At 43.6% G+C, this 20,159-nt stretch overlaps 1 protein-coding gene across 10 annotated transcripts in view; it reads left to right on the top strand.

Annotated features, from left to right (window-relative positions):
- The window catches only part of LOC147627513 (uncharacterized), a 70,888-nt gene extending 59,080 nt beyond the window's left edge, over nt 1–11,808 (top strand). For 3 of the 10 annotated variants that reach the window (XM_086814433.1, XM_086814427.1, XM_086814432.1), the window contains 3 exons: nt 1,153–1,584; nt 10,910–10,978; nt 11,107–11,808. In XM_086814433.1, the coding sequence (XP_086670559.1) occupies nt 1,153–1,214 (62 nt within the window). In that variant the 3' untranslated portion in view covers nt 1,215–1,584; nt 10,910–10,978; nt 11,107–11,808. Of the gene's footprint in view, nt 1–1,152; nt 1,585–10,909; nt 11,006–11,106 lie in introns of those variants that run through there. The other 7 variants (XM_086814437.1, XM_086814431.1, XM_086814434.1 and 4 more) reach the window with 5 other exon arrangements.
- The last annotated feature ends 8,351 nt before the right edge of the window (nt 11,809–20,159 follow it).

Here is a 20,159-nt window from a genome sequence, read left to right as displayed (position 1 = left end):
TGTTGACCCCCCCGCCCCCCCCCCCCCCCCCCCCCCCCCGCGTGATGATCACAGAGAGTGTTAGCCTTTGGTTGTATGGTGGCTGCCCTATCAGACATTTGCATTGGGACCCCGGTGAGTGGGTGTGGAAGGATGCTTGTAACCCCTTGAAAAGCATGCCTTTTTTCAGTTATACGGTGCGGAATGCCAGACATCTTATCTTGGGACACATTCAGAGTGTCCCTACTGTTAGACCCCATTGGGAATCTTACAGCATTTCGACTGACATTCAGAGGGTTTTTTGGCGGAGATTGTGGCATTCTTATAGGAAGCCACAGATTTCCTCCTTTATCTGGGTTTCCCTTCATGGTGGTTTGGCCACCGATCAGTGGAGGTCAGTTATTACTGGTGCTTGCCCAGCATGCCCTAGATGTGCAGGAGTTTCGGAGTCAATTTACCATTGTTTATGGGAATGCAGGGAAGCATAGAGGGTTTGGTCTGCGATTGCTCACCTCTTTGGTAGGATTAAGAGGGATGCTATCATTTCTTTTGGTTCTATCATTTGGTTGACACAGTCTGGGCCACAGCTGAGATTCGAGGGGACTGACAGGAGCTTGGCCATTATGTTTAGGCAAGGAGTTGCTCGGTAGTGTTGTCGTCAGGATTTGCCACTTTCACACTTTGTCCCTCCGGCACAGAGGTTAGACAGTTCTTGGGAGGTTATTGCTAGCATCTCAGCATGGAATATCTGGAAGGCTAGATGCACCGAGGCTATTGAGGATACTACCGTTTTTTTTTTCTCAATGTCTTTGCAGGATTTGGAGTGATATTATTCACACCATCATGGCTACCTGGGCCAGAATCTAGGGATCTTCGAGGGCTGCGGAGAGGAAGCGCGGCCAATTCATGAGAGAGTGGGACATTGGTATCTTTTTGACGTCCTCTCATTCGGGACCCTATTGGCAGCACAGGGCTCCTGATTGGTTGAGATCTCCACCTTTCTTGGTGTGAAATCTCCAGTTTGTAAATTTTTTTCATACTTAATAGAAGTCTCCTTTCTATAAAAAAAAAAGAAGAAAATGCAATGAAAGCATAATGAAAATACTTATATTTTTATCTGTTTGATCCTTCATGCTTTACATGCCTAGCTAACTAGACTTCTTGATACTACAGATACATGGGGAATGATATCAATCAATTTGAAGATGGAAGGCCACTCAACAGTCCAGGACTGATTCAGTCTTCTGTAATGGATCCCAGGGCATTAATGTTCGAAGATCCCATGTCACTTCCTGGTTTCAATCATTTACCTTTTCATTGATACATCCGAAAGATCCATTGTTTAAAAATCCCACGTCACCTCCTGGTTTCAATCATTTACCTTTTCATTGATACATCCGAAAGATCCATTGTTTAAAAATCCCACGTCACCTCCTGGTTTCAATCATTTACCTTTTCATTGATACATCCGAAAGATCCTTGTGTGTTTCTTCCAGCTTGAAGCTGGTTTCACAGCTCCTGCATAGATTTCATGGATAATGATGGAATTGCATATACCTCAGATCTACACGGTTTTTACTAAGCCGCACCTGACTGGAAAGCAAGGTATTAATATGTCAACACATGCTTCAGTCTTTTTTCTGCTTGAAAGTCTCTTTATCGTCTACTCTAGTTTTTAAATTTCACACATATAGAAAACACTCTTTTTACTGTAGTAGTTATTACCACTTAAAGTTGGAAGGTCAAGAGAGAGACATTCAATTTATCACAAAACAAGTCATGTTTGAACTCCTTATAAGTTGTAAGAATAATTTTTAATGGAGCAGACAATATCATAGTTGAGAAGGAATGGACATACTTATGGCATTGGGAGGATAACTTAGGCAAGCATACAAGAAAGTACGTCCCTTCACCTAACCAACAAGAGTTCAAGATGAGGTGTTGTCTTTGGAGAGATGCACCATCTAGGATGTCTTGACGTTGAGTTAAAGTTTCTTTGCTCATGGATAAGGGGCCATATAATTGAAGAGAGGCTTTGCAAGCTGGAAACTTGGATGACTTGGTGACATGCAAGAGTTTACTATTGATGAGGACTCAGGAGAGTCCATTGTGTCTCTGCTGCCATCCCCTCTCCTAACCAAAAGAAACTTCATATCAACTTCCATATCTTAAAACCCCTTTAGTCATGCCAACTCTCCCACACATACACTGCACAAACTTTGAAACACTGTTTTTAGACATCTGAACCCTGAAAAATACACACAAACTAAACAAATTTATACAACCAACAGCAAATCAAGCATACCAAGTTCTACACCCACTACTGGGCAGTGATGACGTTAGTGGGGATGTCATAGTATCTAGTCCATACTATGCATGATGGAGTTGATGGTTTATTGTCTTGTGGATGACTACCATGAGGTAATAAATTGCACTTTCTTATAAGGTGAATTTTGGCATGTTCGTGGATTCATCTAGGTATATCTTTATGCTGTATTAACCGACATGCAAATTTCACATTGTGAAGTTTTCATCCCAGTTGCAGTCATGATATTGTGTTGATTCTTTCTATCTTTAGTGGTGCATATGCCCTATCAACTACCTTTTTGTTGTAATAATTCTTTCTATTTGTTATGATCCTTAGTGCTAGGCTCATTATGGTTGAGTCTACTCTGCATCTCCGGAGCCAGAAACAACCCAGTACACAGACCTTTGTATGAATGTATACTCTTGTGTGTGTGGATGCGTGGGATGTGTGAGTGGGAGAGCATATATTGAATCCAAGCTCTACGCCCACTATTGAGCATTGATGACGTTAGTGGGGATGTCGTAGTATCTAGTCCATACTATGCATGATGGAGTTGATGGTTTATTGTCTTGTGGATGACTACCATGAGGCTATAAAGTGCACTTTCTTATAAGGTGAATTTGAGTATGTTCCTAGATTCATCTGGGTATATATATAACATGAGAGTACAAAACAAAAAGAAAACAATATCCATACATTAGACACTAGATTCAGAATGACTTGAAGTAGAACATGCCTCAAACCATCGTCACCACCATCAAACTTAGGAAGACGCCTAGTCATCTTGTAAAAAGTGGACACAACATCCATCTATCCCATAGACGTTCACAAGCAGCCTTCTAGCCTATTCTTGGCACAAATTTACAAATGTCTTAAATTTTCTCGGGTGGCAGATGCAACAAACTGGTTTTCTCAAGAGATGGACCTATGCACAATAGGGACAATTTGAGATGCTTGTAGAATTCTCAGGGAGAATTTCATAGTGATCCAAATAAGGTGAGGAGTATTGCCTCAGAATTTTATCAGACCTTGCTCTCTGCAGAGACCCACTCTTTGGATAAAGATGTTGTACAACAGATAGTTTGGGAGCGCATGCCCAGGCTTATTACAGGTGATATGTGTGCCTCTTTGGATGTCTTTGGATGCCCCCTTTTCGAAGGATGAGCTGAGACATGCTTTACACACCCTTTTGAAAGGAAAATGCCCAGGGGATGATGGCTTCTCTACATCGTTCTTTCTGCATTTTTGGGATTACATTGGTGAAGATGTTACTACTGCTTTGTAGGAGATGTGGTGCACTGGTATGATGCCCTCTTTATCACAGAGGGTCTTATCCACCTTTCTCGAAAGGTGGGAATGAGACCAATATTAGAAAGTGGAGACCAATAACTCTGCTTGGGTCTGCTTATAAAATCTTAGCAAAGTCAGTAAGTATGAGGCTTTAGCTGTTGAAATATTGAAAGCCATGTGCAAGTTGGCTATGGTGGATCAAATACTAGTGCTAGGTTAAAACACATGATAAAGAAGAATAGTATAAAATGATGTATACACACAAAAGAGACAACAATGTTGGGCAAAATGGTTGATTGATTACTTCATAGGCAAGTGCCTTCAAACCAAGTGGTTAGACACAAAACTACATGCTAGAGAAGCTTCACCCACAAGCTAAGTGATTTGGTCCCTTTCACATGTACATGGTCCATTTGGCCCCATTAGATACTTGCACTGGGACCATGGTGAGTGGGAGTGGAGGGATGCTTTTCACTCCATGAAAAGCATACCCTTCTGTAGTTACACTGTGCGGGATGCCAGACACTTGGTTTTGGGACAAATCCAGAGAGTCCGTACGTCTAGAACATATTGGGAGGCTTATAGGATTACCCTTGACGTTCGGGGAGATTTTTGGCGGAGGTTGCAGCACTCATACAGGGAAACGAAGATTTCCTCTTTTATTTGGCTTTCTCTACATGGTGGACTTGCCATCAAACAGTGGAGATTGGTCATTGGGGCTAGCCCAACTTGTCCGAGATGTGCAAGAGCTTCAGAGACAATTTACCATTGCTTATGGGAGTGTAGGGAGGCACAGAGGATCTGGGCTGCAATAGCACACCTTTTTGGAAGGATGAGGAGAGATGCCTACATTTGTTTTGGTGCTATTGTTTGGTTGACACAGTCGGCCCTACAAATCAGGTTTGATTGGAATGATAGAGATATGATCATGCGGGCTACGTAGGGAGTGGGTCAGTAGTGTCATCTGCAGGACATGCCAGAGTCGGGCTACCTACCTCCAACACAGAGGTTTGACATTGGATGGGAGATCATTGCTAGCATCACAACTTGGCACATTTGGAAGGCTAGATGATGCATTGAGGCCATGGAGGGCACTTTGGCTTATGATACCTAGTGCATTTGCAAGATCTTGTGTGATATTATCCACACGCTCATGGCCACTTGGGCCAAGATTTAGGGATCTTCGAGGGCCGCAGAGAGAAAACGTGGCCAATTTATGAGAGAATGGGATCATGACAATTTTTTAACTCTTTCTCATATGGGGCCTTGTTGGCAACACAAGGCACCTGATTGGTTGAGATTTTCCCCTTCCTTGATCTGAAATCTCTCTTTTTGTATAAAAAAATTCATACTTAATAGAAGTCTCTTTTCCGGGGAAAAGAGAGGGGGGGGGGGGGATTTTGTACATGATGCCAGAAAATTACCAATTAACCAAAAAATTGTAAGGTTTCGTGAGATATAGAGAGGGATTTTTTCATTTTATCCACTCAACCACGCATACCCAAATCCATCGATTCCTGCCTTCTTTCTTACAAGTCATTCTCGTTGATGTGCTTCTAGAGGTGTAACGTGTCCACACCCTTTTACACACTTGGCAACCAATGTATTCATATATGCTGTCCCTTGTTGTCCCTTTCACATTAGGGCCATACGGTCCCTAGATTCGCTATCTTTATTGCAAAATATGTAACACTTCCTCCCCCTAAGAAACGTTTATGTCCTCAAAAACAAAATCTCTTCTTTAAATTGCCAACTTTTTTGCAAGTTGATCTTTCCTTAGGAGCTATTCTGTAATAGGGAAAACTATCCTCGCATAGTCCTTGATAAACCTTGATGAATCTGCGATAGAATCTTGATAAACCAAGAAATGTTTGTACTTTTCTAGATTCTTGTGATGCTTCTGTTTCAGTATGACATCTACCTTTTTAGGATCCATATGTATATATATATTGTCTCGAATACTTAAATTTCTTTTGCAAAGAAATCACATTTGATTCCTTTGCATAGAGAGAGTTATCTCTCAGCAATTGAAACACCTTTCCTACATGTTCAATGTGCTCCTTCTTTGATCTACTGTAGGTTAGAATGTCATCGAGATATACTCACACACACTCTCTCTCTCTCCCTCATTCTCTCTCTCCCTCCCTTAAGAATTTCTCAAGACCCAAAGTTCAAAGTTCAAACTTCAAACACACTGGGATGATGATGTTTTTTATACCCACTTTTGGAGCTCTCTCTATACTCTACTGGTTCATTTCAGTTCATTTCATTTTACTTTGTACCCTTGAATCTTGATGATGTATCCAGATGATGATGATGATGGACTATTTTGGTCTCATAGGTCATTTTGGCCTTTTGCAGACGTTTAATACAGCTTTCTTTCTTTCACACACACACTCTCTCTCCCTCTCATACACACCCTCTCTCCCCCCCTCAAGGCTCATACATACACACTCTAGTCTCTCTCTCTCTCTCTCTCAACTTTCACTATATGTATTATATCTATCTATCACTATATATATATATATAACAGACGCCTCTAACATGCCTCTAACGTCTCTAAAAAATACGAGTCTTTCGAGGCGCGTACCATACCCGCCTCTTACCAAATGCCTCTGACGCCTCTAACAACCTTGGCTGATGCATTGGTGAATTCAAAGGCATGACCTTGAACTCAAAATGTTCATATCAAGTCCTTTGTTTTGGGTATATCCTCAAACCTAACGAGCACTTGATGATACCCAAGACCTTAGATGCATTTTAGAAAAATACCTAGCTCATTTAAGCTGATCAAAGAGCTCATGGATGCGATGAATTTATTCTTTATTGTAATCTTTATTTAAGGCTCGGTTAATCTATGCACAAATGCATAGTACTATGCTTCTTCTTTAGTAGTAAGACTAGCGAAGCCCAAGAAGAGCTGTTGGGCTGAATTTGTCCTTTTCCGGAGGTTTTGGATCTTTGTAAATAGCGCGATGTGACACTACAGGTTGTGGAGCTCTTTCACTAACTCTTTGAACTGAGGTTGAAGGTCTAGGGGTTTGTGTAGGTTGGAGTTGAGGAACTATACTATGAGATCCTATCAGTTTGTCAACTGCTTCAGTCAATGACTTTTAAGAAGCATTGACTTCTTGTAACTGCATATCCATTGTAGTTGTGCGAGCTTGCAATTTATAGTGCTCCACATAGGAGACAACATAATCATCATCATTTTCCTCTTGTAGCTCCGCATGGACAGAGTCCTGCAAAACCTTCATTTCCTGGTCTCTCTTCCTCATTTCTCCTATTGTTTATTTATTTACTCTTCCTACTAGTGGACTTCTAACAGGAATTTGGATCTTGGGGAGACACATCACTTACTATCATACGGATCAAAACACATAAACTTCAATTATTACCTTGAGCAAGATAGCATAAAACCATAATTAAAAATAAAACACATGAGAGAGTATTGGGTGCAATCTATCCCCCCTCCCCAAGAAATGTCCACATCCTTCTACTTCTTAGGTATTTATGTCTTTATTAATAAAAATAGCTCACATGCCCAAAATAGTTGCACGCTTTTACATGGACTTGCCCTATACAAAAGAAGGAGTTGCTCTTACCAAAAGCTTAAATAAATCCTTTCTATCTAAACCACTAAAGGAAAAATACATAAACCACTAAACCACTAAAGGAAAAATACATAAAGAATCTTAAAGACTAATTCACGTGCAACATAATTAATAGGTCCATACCCAAGTATAACAAAAGTGGGCAGCCAACAATAATACAAAATATCTCGGATTTCCCCACTCTCGTCTCTCCCTCTGCTGCAGCTTTCCTATCCCCTAGGCTAGTTACAAGGAGCTACGGCCAAAATACCAAAAATGAGAACCTTTCCTCTAATTGCTCACGTCAAATCACTGTCATCATGTCCCAGCCATACCGGCTTATGAGCACAAAGCTCGCCAATCTTACCAACCTACAAGCTGTCCATTCAAACACATTACACATTAGCAACACATGCTAAACTTACACAACACATAAGCATTAAATCCAATACTTAGTTCTTCATCCTTTTAAGGAGATGTGCTATCACAGTCCAAATCTCTTGTGCATCCCTCCACTCCCATAAGCAATGGTAGAGTGTCTGTGAAGCTCTTGCACGTCTTGAGCATGTTGGGCGAACACCGACAACAGATCTACACTGGTTGGTGTTGTGAGGCCACCAAGTAGAGAAAGCCAAATAAAGGAGGATTTTTTTGGAAACAACAATGCTCCGAGAGATCCGTTTCTCTATGTTAGTGAGTTAAAAACCAAGAAGAAGAAACAAAGGGGAAAGGACCTATCCGAAGATGGATCTACCCCCTTGCATGCCTAGCACCCTCTCGCCATCGTGCTGCTCTCCTTGCTTCTATTCGTAGCCCGCCCCCCCCCCCCCCCCCCTTCCTTCACCTTGCTTTCTCCTGCTAGTGCCTGCTGTCACCCACCTGCCCCCCTTCCGTTGCAGCCCATGTCCCCCCATCGGCCTTTGCCTCCCCCTCTTTCATTAGGCTTCCCTCCCGGCGCCCTCGCGTTTGTAGTGCCCCCTCCCCCTTCTTCTCTCTTCTTCGTGCTATTGTCATCTCCCGCCCTTGCCCTTTTCCACCTCAGTCCCACCTTTGCCTCCCTTGCCTCAACAGCCCTCACCTTAAGTCTCGTCCTTGCTCTGCTGCTTCCCCACCTCCCCTCCGTGCTTCCGCCTGCTCCCCTCCTTATCCTCTCTCTTGTCTTCCCATTCATGTGTTTATCGCTCTTGGGGTTTTTTATCCATGGCAAGTTTCTGCATCTTCTGGTCTTGAACCCCCAAGAGGACTCCATGGCATCCACTCCGTCATCCCCGACTGAGGCTGCCATCCCTTGTCTCTTCTTTTCCAAAGAGGATCTCCAACTCCTTGCTTTGGCAGTGCCTCTTAGGAGGTCTCCACCTTGGTATGCAAGATTGTGGGTAGCCACCCGGTGCGTGGACAATTCCGGGATTTGTTACAGGTAAGCCTTCTCAACCATAGTCACAGGGAAAGGGCATTTTCAGACTCGGGAATGTTGGGGATGGTAGCATCTTCCCATTCCCATTCCCGTCCCATGTCGCTCTATAGTCACATGGAATGGCCATTCTCAATCTTTTATGTCCCCATTTTGCATCCCATGTGACTATGTTCTCAACGCACTTGGAAAGATCACTGACATTCATCCTCTGGGGCGTGGCTACTACAAGGTTGAGTTCGATTCGCTTGCAGCTTTGGACAAAGTCATGCAACTGAGCCCCGACGCAATGCATACAACCCAGGCCTTCTTTGCGAGGTGGTAGCACAGCTTCGACCCGACTGGCGTCTCAGGCTTTCCTGTGACAGTCTACTTTTAAGGTCTTTGCAAGGAATACCTTTCTCTCCTCTCAGTGATAGGTGGTGCTATTGGAAGGGTGATGGATCCCCCCCCCTCCCCCAACAACCGCCGCTTTGGTTTTTACACGGACAACTGGGATTCCATCCCTTTGTATCTAATCGCCTCCCTAGACTTAGAGCCTCACACCATTTTGCTCCCTAGTCTGCAAGGAGATCCAATTTTGCTGAGAGTTGAGTATTTTGGGATAGGAGAGGACTATGTAGGCTTCCTTAATGTCTACGCGCCGAATGTGGTAACACGCATAGCCATCTTCTTAAGTACAGTCCATCAATCCTTGCCATAGGTAGATTTCTGGTGTATGGGAGGGGACTTTAACATGCTAGATTCGAACGATGACAGATTTGTAGGTGGCATGGCTACTATATCAGTTACAGAGTACCCGGCATGGGAGGAGTTGATTTTGTCTCTCAAGGGACAGGACCCTTGGCATCTTCCAGAGTTTGGACGTAGTCTCAGGAATTTGTGTTTCTCCAGATCTGACAGGAGGAATACCGGCCCTAACTCATCCAGACTCAATCGGTTCTATGTTGACAACTGGGCTTGTGCGTGTGGTGGCATGATTGGTATTTGGCTGGCACTACTTTTTCTGACCACGCACCAGCTATTATGTCCTTGGATGACCCCTACAGACATGACAGGCAGGTGAGCACCCGGATTCTAGATAGCCTCATTCAAGACCCAAAGATTTGCAACAGGATAGAGGGGATTTGGGAGAGGCTTGATTTTCACTCAAGAGCAGATGCATGAGCCTTAGCGATAGATTTCCGCTTTCATCCTTAGTCCGGCAGGGGTGCCCTCTAGTACCTTATCTCTTCTTGTTCCTCGCTGGGGCCATGAGCAGTTTTCTCTCTAGCCAGGAGATTGGACTCTAGGGACTACGTCTCCCCATCCGAGCGTAGGAGGAGCTTCTTGATTCCGAGTTTGTGGACGACATAGTAGCATACCGATTGGGGGACCGAGGGGAACCTCCAGAGATTCGTCAAGGCGATTGAGATTTTTTGTCGTGCATCCGGAGCACAGATCAACTAGCACACGTCATGTGGATTTTGGGTTGGCTCATCACTTGCCCCGACTTGGCATCGAGTTGAGGCTTTTCAGTGGGTCCCGAGGGGAACTCTTAGTTCGTTATCTTATATGCCAGGTTGACATTGACTTCTTCTAAGCATTCGGAAGATGCTATTATACTGGAGTTCGGCCAGGCTTTCCCTAGCTGGTGGTGTAGTGGTGGCAAACCAGGTTCTTCTAGAAAGCCACCATTTGGAAGAAGCTATTATACTGGAGTTTGGCCAGGCTTTCCCTAGCTGGCCAGGCAGTGGTGGCGAACCAAGTTCTTCTCGCCACCATGTGGTACATTACCTCCTGTTGGTCTTTCTCCTGGGCATGTATTGGTCAGGTTCGAGGTTTTATCCGGAACTTTTTGTTGTTTGGTACAAAAAATGCTGGGGGGGAAGGGAAGCAGGGCGGATGCTCAAAGAGGAGGCAAGGCAAAAAAGGGGGGCTCACAGGGGGAGAGGGAGGTGACACTGAAGTGGAAGAAGGTGGAGAGAAAGGGCTGCAAAGGAGGGGCAAAGTAGGAGGCAGGACGAAGAGATGGCTGGAGCGCACAGGACCAGGGGCAGCAGGGTGGAAGCAAGGCACAGCAGCCGGGCAGAGAAGAGGGCGGCAAAAAGAGAGCAGAAGGGAGGGGGAGGGAGTGACCAGCATGTGCAGAGCAGCTCCAGTTCGTGCTGTTTTTTGATTTGGTCCAAATGGGTGACTTCTTTCAAACTGGGGTCTGAGCTTAAGAGGGTTGGCCATTCATCCTAGTAAATATTAAAGCATTGTAAATTTGGCATGTGCACTTTATTCTATGCAGCCTCATTTGTATTTGCAGTTCTTCACTTGACAAAATCTTTGTTTTTGCTACAGTGTTGGTGGTTAGTTTCTTTTGATGAAAATAAGATGGTTGGAGGACCGGTCTTGCAGTCTCTTCGAGCGGTGAGTGCTTTTTTCCTCCCTAGACTTGCTATTATCATGATGTCTTTCCTTTATATGTAGGACTCAAGGTGTGAAGTTTGGAGTGATCAATTTGTAGAGAATGAATCTCATTCATCCCCATGCTGCAGCAAACAAAATGTGGACAACTATGTCCTGGTGGAGAGGTCTTATGGCTCGCTTGGCTCAGAAAGGGATCCAAACTGGGGATGCTCAAGTAATTCCCACCACGAACCTTTTAACCTAAGATGTACCCATGATTTTTCATGTTTACAGGGGGTTGTGCAGTGTCTAGGTTTGGGCTGTTCAAGATTGGCATCAGCCTCGCTCCATGTTAACATAGGATTAGGTATGGGATCAGTTTGAAGTAGAGCCAACCCATGCAGCCCCCTGATAGAGGATTCTGTGTTGTATGCAGACTACTGCTATTAATTTATCAAGGATAAGAATCACTTGAAAGGGGTTGGTTCAGGTTAAATCTAGCACCAGCTTGGCCAAGTTAACAGCAAAAAAGCCTAACCTGGAGGCAGCACATTTCTCTAAGGCCTTGTTTTGGCTTACAGCAGTTTCAGATTTCTTTGGTGCACAGCCTCTTCTATCTGCAATACTTGAAAATCCAAACTCTGTTGATGAAGTATGAGGAATGTGGAGAAAAACTCGTCAGTGAATTGATCACTTTGTTTGCATACATCCTTGGCTGCTTTTAAGCCATCTTTAAGCATTCAAGCTGTGATTGGATCAAGAATGGCTGTGTACATGAAATACAGATTTCCTGGATTTGATAAGATCCTCATGTAGCAGTCAAAGAAACTATTTCTGGACAAAGTTAGCTCTCTCTCTCTCTCTCTCTCTATGATAAGATGTGATAAGATCCTCATGTAGCAGTCAAAGAAACTATTACTGGACAAAGTTAGCTCTCTCTCTCCACGTGACATAGCTGAGGGAGACCTCTCGGCCATACTCTTCAGCCCCATGCTTGATATTTTGGAGAGTGGTATACCATCTACTCGGAGCTGATGTTACTCTCATGTTTCTATGTTCTTAGTACTCCATGATGAGTTTCCATGGACAGTTTTGTATCACCCCAGTGAGATAGCTATGTTTATGTTTTATTTTCCATTCCATGATGAGATATGTTGGCATTATCATCTCCAGATTGGGCATATATGTGCATATTTCATGCTGTATCTGGCCAGATTTATGAGGCCATGCATTCATCTTATTCTAGATATTTTTTTGCTATTTTTGTCTATTTTTTAGACATTATTCTAGTATTTTTTGCATAGTCGGCCAGCCCACTGTTTTTATACTAGCGGACCAGCTCTTGTCCAACCTATAAATAGGTGGCTTGGGTTAGCATCATTAGCACTTCATTATTCAGCCATTGCTGTTGGTTGTATGCACTACGGGCAGCCCTCGTGCACTACTTCAGCAGATAACAAGTTTTCTGCTTCAATTCTTTTGCACATGTGCTTCTTTGCAAGATCTATTTGCTGTTTTTTCTGTTTTACAGCCATTCTTTCATGGTAGCAGAGCCCAGTGTTGCAAAGGGACCTGCGTTTTCTACATCTACTGCTGAAGGCAAAGATCCACCGCATCGACATCTTCAAAGGAGCTGTGTTTTCTGCTATGGACCTGCGTTTTCCATTGAGGAGCTGCGTTTTCTGTTGAGGATCTGTGTTTTCCACAGAGGTGCTGCGTTTTCAGCCTGAGATCTGCGTTTTCAGATCTCAGCCCCGTATTTTGGTGCTACAACAGGGGTTTAACCCAGGGGAGTCATTTCTTACCTCTCCTTTTGGTTTCCCACCCTCCCATCCCTTCCTCTCCTTCCTTTCTCTTTACTGCACTTAGCTTTCGAGAAGGAGTTTGCTGATTTTTTGATCAGCTCTGTTGAAGAGGAGGATTCTGCTGCGTTATCGGAGATATGGCTTTTGGTCATAGTCATTCTTCTCACTCGGGGATTCTCTTTTCTTCTCCCCGATCCCAAGCCCCAAATTCACAAGGATCTTCTTCCCAGCTTCCTTTTTCTCTACCTTATTCCTAGATTCCTGCTTCTTTTCCTTCCATATTCCCCACCACCACCACTTCTCTTGTTTCTCCCCTCCCACAAACCCTCATCCCAACCCCTTCCCATGTGCCATCCTATTCACCCCCTCAAGTGAGTGATTCCATGAAGCTAACTGCCACCAACTACCATACTTGGTCGTTTTATACGCAATTGCTTCTTGAAGGAGCAGGTGTGTGGCCCTCTGTCACCACTCCTCACTTGGTGGATCCCGCGTTTCGTGGAGTCCATTGTATGACACCATCTATCCAGGCACAATTCATATCTTCCCGGAGTGATGCCAGTCAGATGTGGAATGAGATTCAGAGGAGGTTCGGGAGAGTATCTTCCGTGAAGATTGCTAAGTTGGAGGCGGATCTTGAGAAGATTACCAACCATCAGTGACTCAGATAATATCATTGATAAGATTGGGGAATTCACAAGGATCAAGAGGCAGCTTGAGGAAGTTGTGACTTACTTACATGACAAATGTTTATTGAGAGGCAAAGGAAAGACAGATTCTGCTTTGGTTGCCCAAAGTAAGGGCAAGTTCAAAGGAGGCAAAGGAGGCAGCAACAACAAAAGTGAGAAGGGCAAAAGCAAGGGTTCTAAGGAATCCAAAGGTTCCAAAGAAGAGGAGTGTGTCTATTGTGGCAGGCCTGGCCATACGGAGGCTCGGTGTTTTGCAAAGTGTAATGATTCCAAAGCCAAGTACAAAGCCAAGGACACCTCCAAAGATGCTGACAAAGATTCCAAGGACAAGGCAAGGATAAGGTTCCAAAGGAGGGCAATGCCAAAGTGGCATACATGGTAGTTACAGATTCTCCTGTTTCTTCACAGGATTCCTTCCTTGTGGTCACAGAGATCACTTCTGATGCAGAGGTGAGTGCCACACATGAAGAAATTGAGTGGATTGGTGATAGCGGCGCTTCAGCACATATGACCAAACATTCCCACATTATGGAGGATTACAAGCCACTTTCTTCTTCTGTACGCATTGGAGATGACTCCTCCTTACCTGTCCATGGAGTTGGTAACATTTCTTTTGGTTCCTCTGCTACTTTACATGATGTTTTACATGTGCCACGTATTTCGAAGAATTTGTTTTCTTTGAACGTGGCAAATGTTTATTGAGAGGCAAAGGGAAGACAGATTCTGCTTTGGTTGCCCAAAGTAAGGGCAAGTTCAAAGGAGGCAAAGGAGGCAGCAACAACAAAAGTGAAAAGGGCAAAAGCAAGGGTTCTAAGGAATCCAAAGGTTCCAAAGAAGAGGAGTGTGTCTATTGTGGCAGGCCTGGCCATACGGAGGCTCGGTGTTTTGCAAAGCGTAATGATTCCAAAGCCGCCAAAGCCAAGTACAAAGCCAAGGACACCTCCAAAGATGCTGACAAAGATTCCAAGGACAAAGGCAAGGATAAGGTTCCAAAGGAGGGCAATGCCAAAGTGGCATACATGGTAGTTACAGATTCTCCTGTTTCTTCACAGGATTCCTTCCTTGTGGTCACAGAGATCACTTTGGATGCAGAGGTGAGTGCCACACATGAAGAAATTGAGTGGATTGGTGATAGCGGCGCTTCGGCACATATGACCAAACATTCCCACATTATGGAGGATTACAAGCCACTTTCTTCTTCTGTACGCATTGGAGATGACTCCTCCTTACCTGTCCATGGAGTTGGTAACATTTCTTTTGGTTCCTCTGCTACTTTACATGATGTTTTACATGTGCCACGTATTTCGAAGAATTTGTTTTCAGTGAACATGGCTGCTCGGAAGGGACTTGGCATTTATTTCGATGATGAGGTGATTGAGGTGATTGATCGGAGGACTCTTACGGTTGTGGCTAATGGTGTTCATGATGAAGGCCTCTACAAGATCACCAACTTCTCTTCTCAAATTTCTTCCTTGGAATCTCATCTTCATCAGCTTTTCTCTCCCTCCCATGCCTTAGTTTCTATTGTAGATACTTCTTTGTGGCATTCACGTTTTGGTCATGTGCCTATTGCCGCTCTGCAAAAGCTTCATTCCAAGCAACTTGTTAGTGGACTTCCAGAGTTGAGAGCTCTCCCACACATTTGTTCCTCTTGCATGATGGGGAAACATCACAGGGAGTCCTTTCCAAAAGAGGCTACACATAGAGCTACTCGGAGACTTGAGTTGATCCATGCAGACTTGGCTGGCCCTATGGAGGTTGAGTCCCTTGGCGGGGCCCGTTATTATATGCTCTTGTTGGATGACTTCACACGGAAGGTATGGATGTGTTTCTTGGTACGCAAATTTGATGCATTTGCCAATTTCAGGTCTTGGCTTCCAATGGTTGAGAACCAATCTCAAAGCAAAGTTTCATTCTTACGAACTGACAATGGTGGTGAGTTTGAACCTTTTGATGAGTTTCTTACTTCTAAAGGCATCCAGCGACAGACGACTGTTTTTTTTTTCTTAGCTGAAGCTCTCACCCCCCCCTCCCCCTCTCGCGGCAGACGACTGTTCTTATACTCCTCAGCAAAATGGAGTAGTGGAGCGGAAGAACCGAACAGTGAAGGAGATGGCTTGATCCCTCTTGCATCATGCGAGTCTTCCTCCCTCTTTCTAGGGTGAAGCTGTGGCTACCTCAGTTTATCTCATCAATCGCTCTCTCATAAAGGCGGTCGATGGGAAGACACCAGAGGAGGCGTTTTCTAGACATAAGGCCTCCGTCTCACACTTATGAGTTTTCGGTTGTGTTGCGTTTGTACATGTGCCAGGTCAAAAGAGGACTACACTTTCCCCGAAGTCGAAAGGATACCGCTTTTGGGATCCTGCGTTGGAGGACATCATCATATCTCGTGATGCTCGCTTTGATGAGACCCTCTTTGGATTTGATTCCTCTTCACCCATGCAGTTTTTTGAGGATATTGATCCATTTCCGCTCGATATCGGTGAATTTTCTTTGCTCCCATCAGGCCCTTCATCACCCCCTGTGCCTCCGGTGACTTCGGCAGTGACTCAGCCCAATGTTGCTACTGTTTCAGCCCCTGTTTCTGCTGTTTTCAGCCCCATACAGAATGCTGGACCATCTTTCGGAACTTCTCAGCCAGTCTGGACAGCCTCTACATCATCTCCCACACGCTCGGACGTCCCTTCTTCATTCCCGGCTGCCCCGGGTGCATCCATTACAGCTGCGGATACTTCCTCTTCCACATTTGTGAGGAGGGCTGGTCCACCCCGTTGGGTCCAGCAATTACTTCAAGATTCTGGCCTTTCTGACAGTCAGTTGCATTATTAGACATTATTCTTGTATTTTTTGCATAGTCTATTTTTGTCTATTTTTTAGACACTATTCTAGTATTTTTTGCATAGTCGGCCAGCCCACTGTTTTTATACTGGCCGACCAGCTCTTGTCCAACCTATAAATAGGTGGCTTGGGTTAGCATCATTAGCACTTCATTATTCAGCATATGATTAATGACTAACCTTGGCCACCCTTTTATAGGCTCTTGGCCGGTCATCAGGCATCCACACTTGGATGCCCGCCCGTTCATACTTGGGTGCCCGCCCATTAGTCTATCCCTAACTCAGCTCGCCAATCAGCCTGCCGAGCTGCTGCTCCAAGCTTCCCCAACCTCGAAGCTAGTCTTGTGTGCGTTTAGCACACGGTAGATACACACTGTGCACATGACATACTCCCCTTCCTCTAAGAGCTCACTCTTGAGCTCACTAAAAAGCCAGGGTAATCTCTTTGAAGAGTAGTCAATGTCTCCCATGTAGCGTCCTCCTCAACACGATCCTTCCACTTGATCTTGTATTCCGTGATAAGCGTATTACGCAATCTTCTTTCACGAAATCCAAGAATCTTTTCAGGTTCGTGTGGAACAAATGTCATGTCCTCGACATCTATGATTTCTTGAGGAGTAACTAACTGGCCTGTTCCACCCAGTACTTAAGTCTACTGACATGAAATACAAGATGAACTTTCACATGAGAAGGCAAATCCAATTCATATGCGGCTGAACCAATCCGTCGTGTAATACGAAATGGTCCACAGTATCTAGGGGATAATTTCGGAGATCGACCTGTCCGTAAAGTCTCGGAATCTTTCGGAACTCGCAAAATACACCATCGTTCCTTCATAGAACTCTCTGGGTGAACGATGTCTATTAGAATAAAATCTATCTCGGTCTTGAGCACTTCTAATAGATTCCTTCGTAACTTGTAACATTTCTTGCATATCTTACAAAAAATTACGTGCTGCATCATGCTGAAGTCCTGAGAATCCCACTATAACAGGTGATCTAGGTTGAAAACCATAAATAAGAGGACTAAAACCTGTACTCGTATGCTTAGTACTGTTATATGCAAATTCTAACATAGGAAGATAATCCTCCCATGAACTTTGCCTTTTGGATACATATGCTCGAAGCATATCCTCCAAAATCTGATTCACTATTTCAGTCTGGCCATCAGATTGAGAATGATCTGAGGAACTCAAATTCAAAGTTGTTTCCAACTTCTCCAAAACAAGTTTCCAAAAATCACTCGTAAACTTAGAGTCCCTATCACTGACTATGTCCTGTGGTAATGCATATAGTCAAAACAATTTCTCGATAAACTGCCTTGCTAATTGCGTAGCTGTAATGGTCTTCCGGGTCGGTAAACATCTAGCCATTTTTGTCAGGCGATCTATCACAACCCAAATAAAATCGTGGCCTTGATGTGTTCTTGGCAATCCGGTAATAAAATCCATGGAAATACTTTCCCATTTATTACCTAGGATTTGCAAAGGATGCAACAATCCAACCTGTCTAAAGCGTTCAACTTTATTTGCTTGACAAACTTGATACTTGATAACATAATCTTCTACATACCCTTTCATCTTTGGCCAATAAAAAGTGTGTTTCACTAAGGATAATGTCCTGTGTACCCCACGGTGTCTAGCAGAAGGGGCGTCGTGACACTTCTTCAGAATCTTGGACCTAATGTCCGGGATCTATGGTACACAAATTTTGTCATTACGGAATAGTAAACCATTCCAAATCATCCCACTGACCTCCTGCAGCCTGAATGTTAGGCTGCTCAGTCATCGAGTCTTGGTCAATCAATGAGCTCCCGTCCTGGATCTTCTGTCAAAATGGACCAAAATAACTATCAGTCTTACAAAGTCCTCTCAATGACTGAAATAAGTTAGTAGAAATCTCAGTGAACGACAAAGTATTCACCTCTCTAATTCAACTAAGCGCATATGCGACACTATTCATGGACCCTTTTCTATAACGAATCTCAAAATCAAAATCTTGCATTAATTCAGTCCATCGAGCTTTCCTTCCTCTCAAATCATCCCCATCACACACATACTTGATTGACTAATGATCAGTCAATACCACAAACTTGGAGCCATATAAATATTATCTCCAAACCTTGAGAGCGTGAATCACAGCATAAAGCTCCTTCTCAAGGGTTGGCCAACGAGATTGAGTGTCGTCTAGCTTTTTTATTTCAAAAGCAACAGGTCTACCATCTTGAAATAGAGCAGCCCCGATGGCATATTCACTGGCATCAGTTTCAAGAACATAAGGCCGCCCGGTAATGCTAAGATGGGTGCTTCCTTGACTTTATCTTTCAAAAGTCTGAAGGCCATATCCAGATCGTTATTCCAAGTGATAGGCTGATTTGACTTACGTCCACGACCTTTCAACAAGTCGGTCATTGGTAGTGTGAGCTAAGAGTACTCCCGCACAGATTTTCGAAGAAAAACAACAAAACCGAGAAAAGAACAAAGTTGTTTCACTGTTCGTGGTATAGGCCAGACCAGAACCTTCTGAACTCGGTCATAGTCAATGCTCAATCCATCTCTAGTGATCTTGTGTCCTAAGTAAATGATGTCTATTATGAAAAACTCACATTTACTCAATTGAGCATATAGTCGATTCTGTCTTAAAATAGTTAAGACAATCGTGAGGTGTCTAACGTGATCCTCAAGAGTACGACTATATATCAAAATATCATCCAAGAATACAACCATAAATTTTTCCAAATGTTCACGAAAAAGATCGTTCATCATTTGCTGGAAAGTGGTTGGAGCATTGGTTAACCCAAAAGGTAATACGAGAAACTCGTAATGGCCATACCTAGTCCGAAAGGTGGTTCTTTCGACATGCCTTTCATGAATACGTATCTGGTGATAGCCACGAGTACATAAATCTATTTTCGTGAAATATTTCGCTCCGGCTAACCGGTCAATCAGGTCATCTGATCTAGGGAGAGGATAACGGTTCTTAATTGTTAGCTTGTTCAATCTCTTGTAATCTATACACATTCTCCAGGTGTTGTCCTTCTTTCTCCTAAGCAACACAGGTGCACCCCAAGGTGATTTACTTGGACGGATCTATCCCATCCTCAAATAATCTTCGAGTTGTTTGGCCAACTCATCTTCCTCAGCTTGGCTCATCCTGTAAGGTGAAATACTAATAGGGTGAGCAACAGGGATCAAGTCAATACGATGATCTACTGCCCTTTCAGGTGGTAAGTCCGATGGTAGTTTCTTAGGAAATACATTTTGAAACGAATCAAGTATCTTCTGTAATTCTTTGCTTTCAAATACACTTAATTCATTGACATCCATAAAAGGTATGAGAAATGAAGAAAGTGGAATCAATACACAATGGAAAGCAGTATACAAAGAAGAATCCATTATATTACCAAAATCAACTAGATTTACAAGAGGTCCCTGAGAGAGATGTATACAATCACCTAAGATACTATACTGGGTGTTCCTATGTTCAAAAGAAAAAATATGACTAGACCAATCTATCTAGACTTAAAAGAGTCTTAAACCACTCAATCCCTAATAACAAGTCTACATGTTCTAGGTGCATAATATAGCATTCGAGAGTATCTTTGTAGTCCTGAATTCGGATCGATAGCGTCTCCATCTTTCGATCCCATACTTGCCGACCCGCAGGTAGGCGTACCTCATAGGTATGATCGCTGGGTGTTGTGTCAAGACCCAGTTTCTGCACAAGTTTGTAATTAATAGAATTGTGTGAGCTACCAGGGTCTAGAAGAATGTGGATTCTATGGCCATTCACTTCTCCATAAACTCGGAGAAGATCATGCAAGCCAAAAACTTTAGAGTTGAACAGACAATCAGAACATGTACGAGGAC

The sequence above is a fragment of the Cibotium barometz genome, chromosome 20 (genome assembly GCF_041138505.1).
Source record: "Cibotium barometz isolate CiBa-2024 chromosome 20, ASM4113850v1, whole genome shotgun sequence".
In the NCBI taxonomy this organism is placed as follows: Eukaryota; Viridiplantae; Streptophyta; class Polypodiopsida; order Cyatheales; family Cibotiaceae; genus Cibotium; species Cibotium barometz.
The sequence above is the reverse complement of the archived record's forward strand: the minus strand, read 5'-3'. Positions and strand labels throughout refer to the sequence as shown.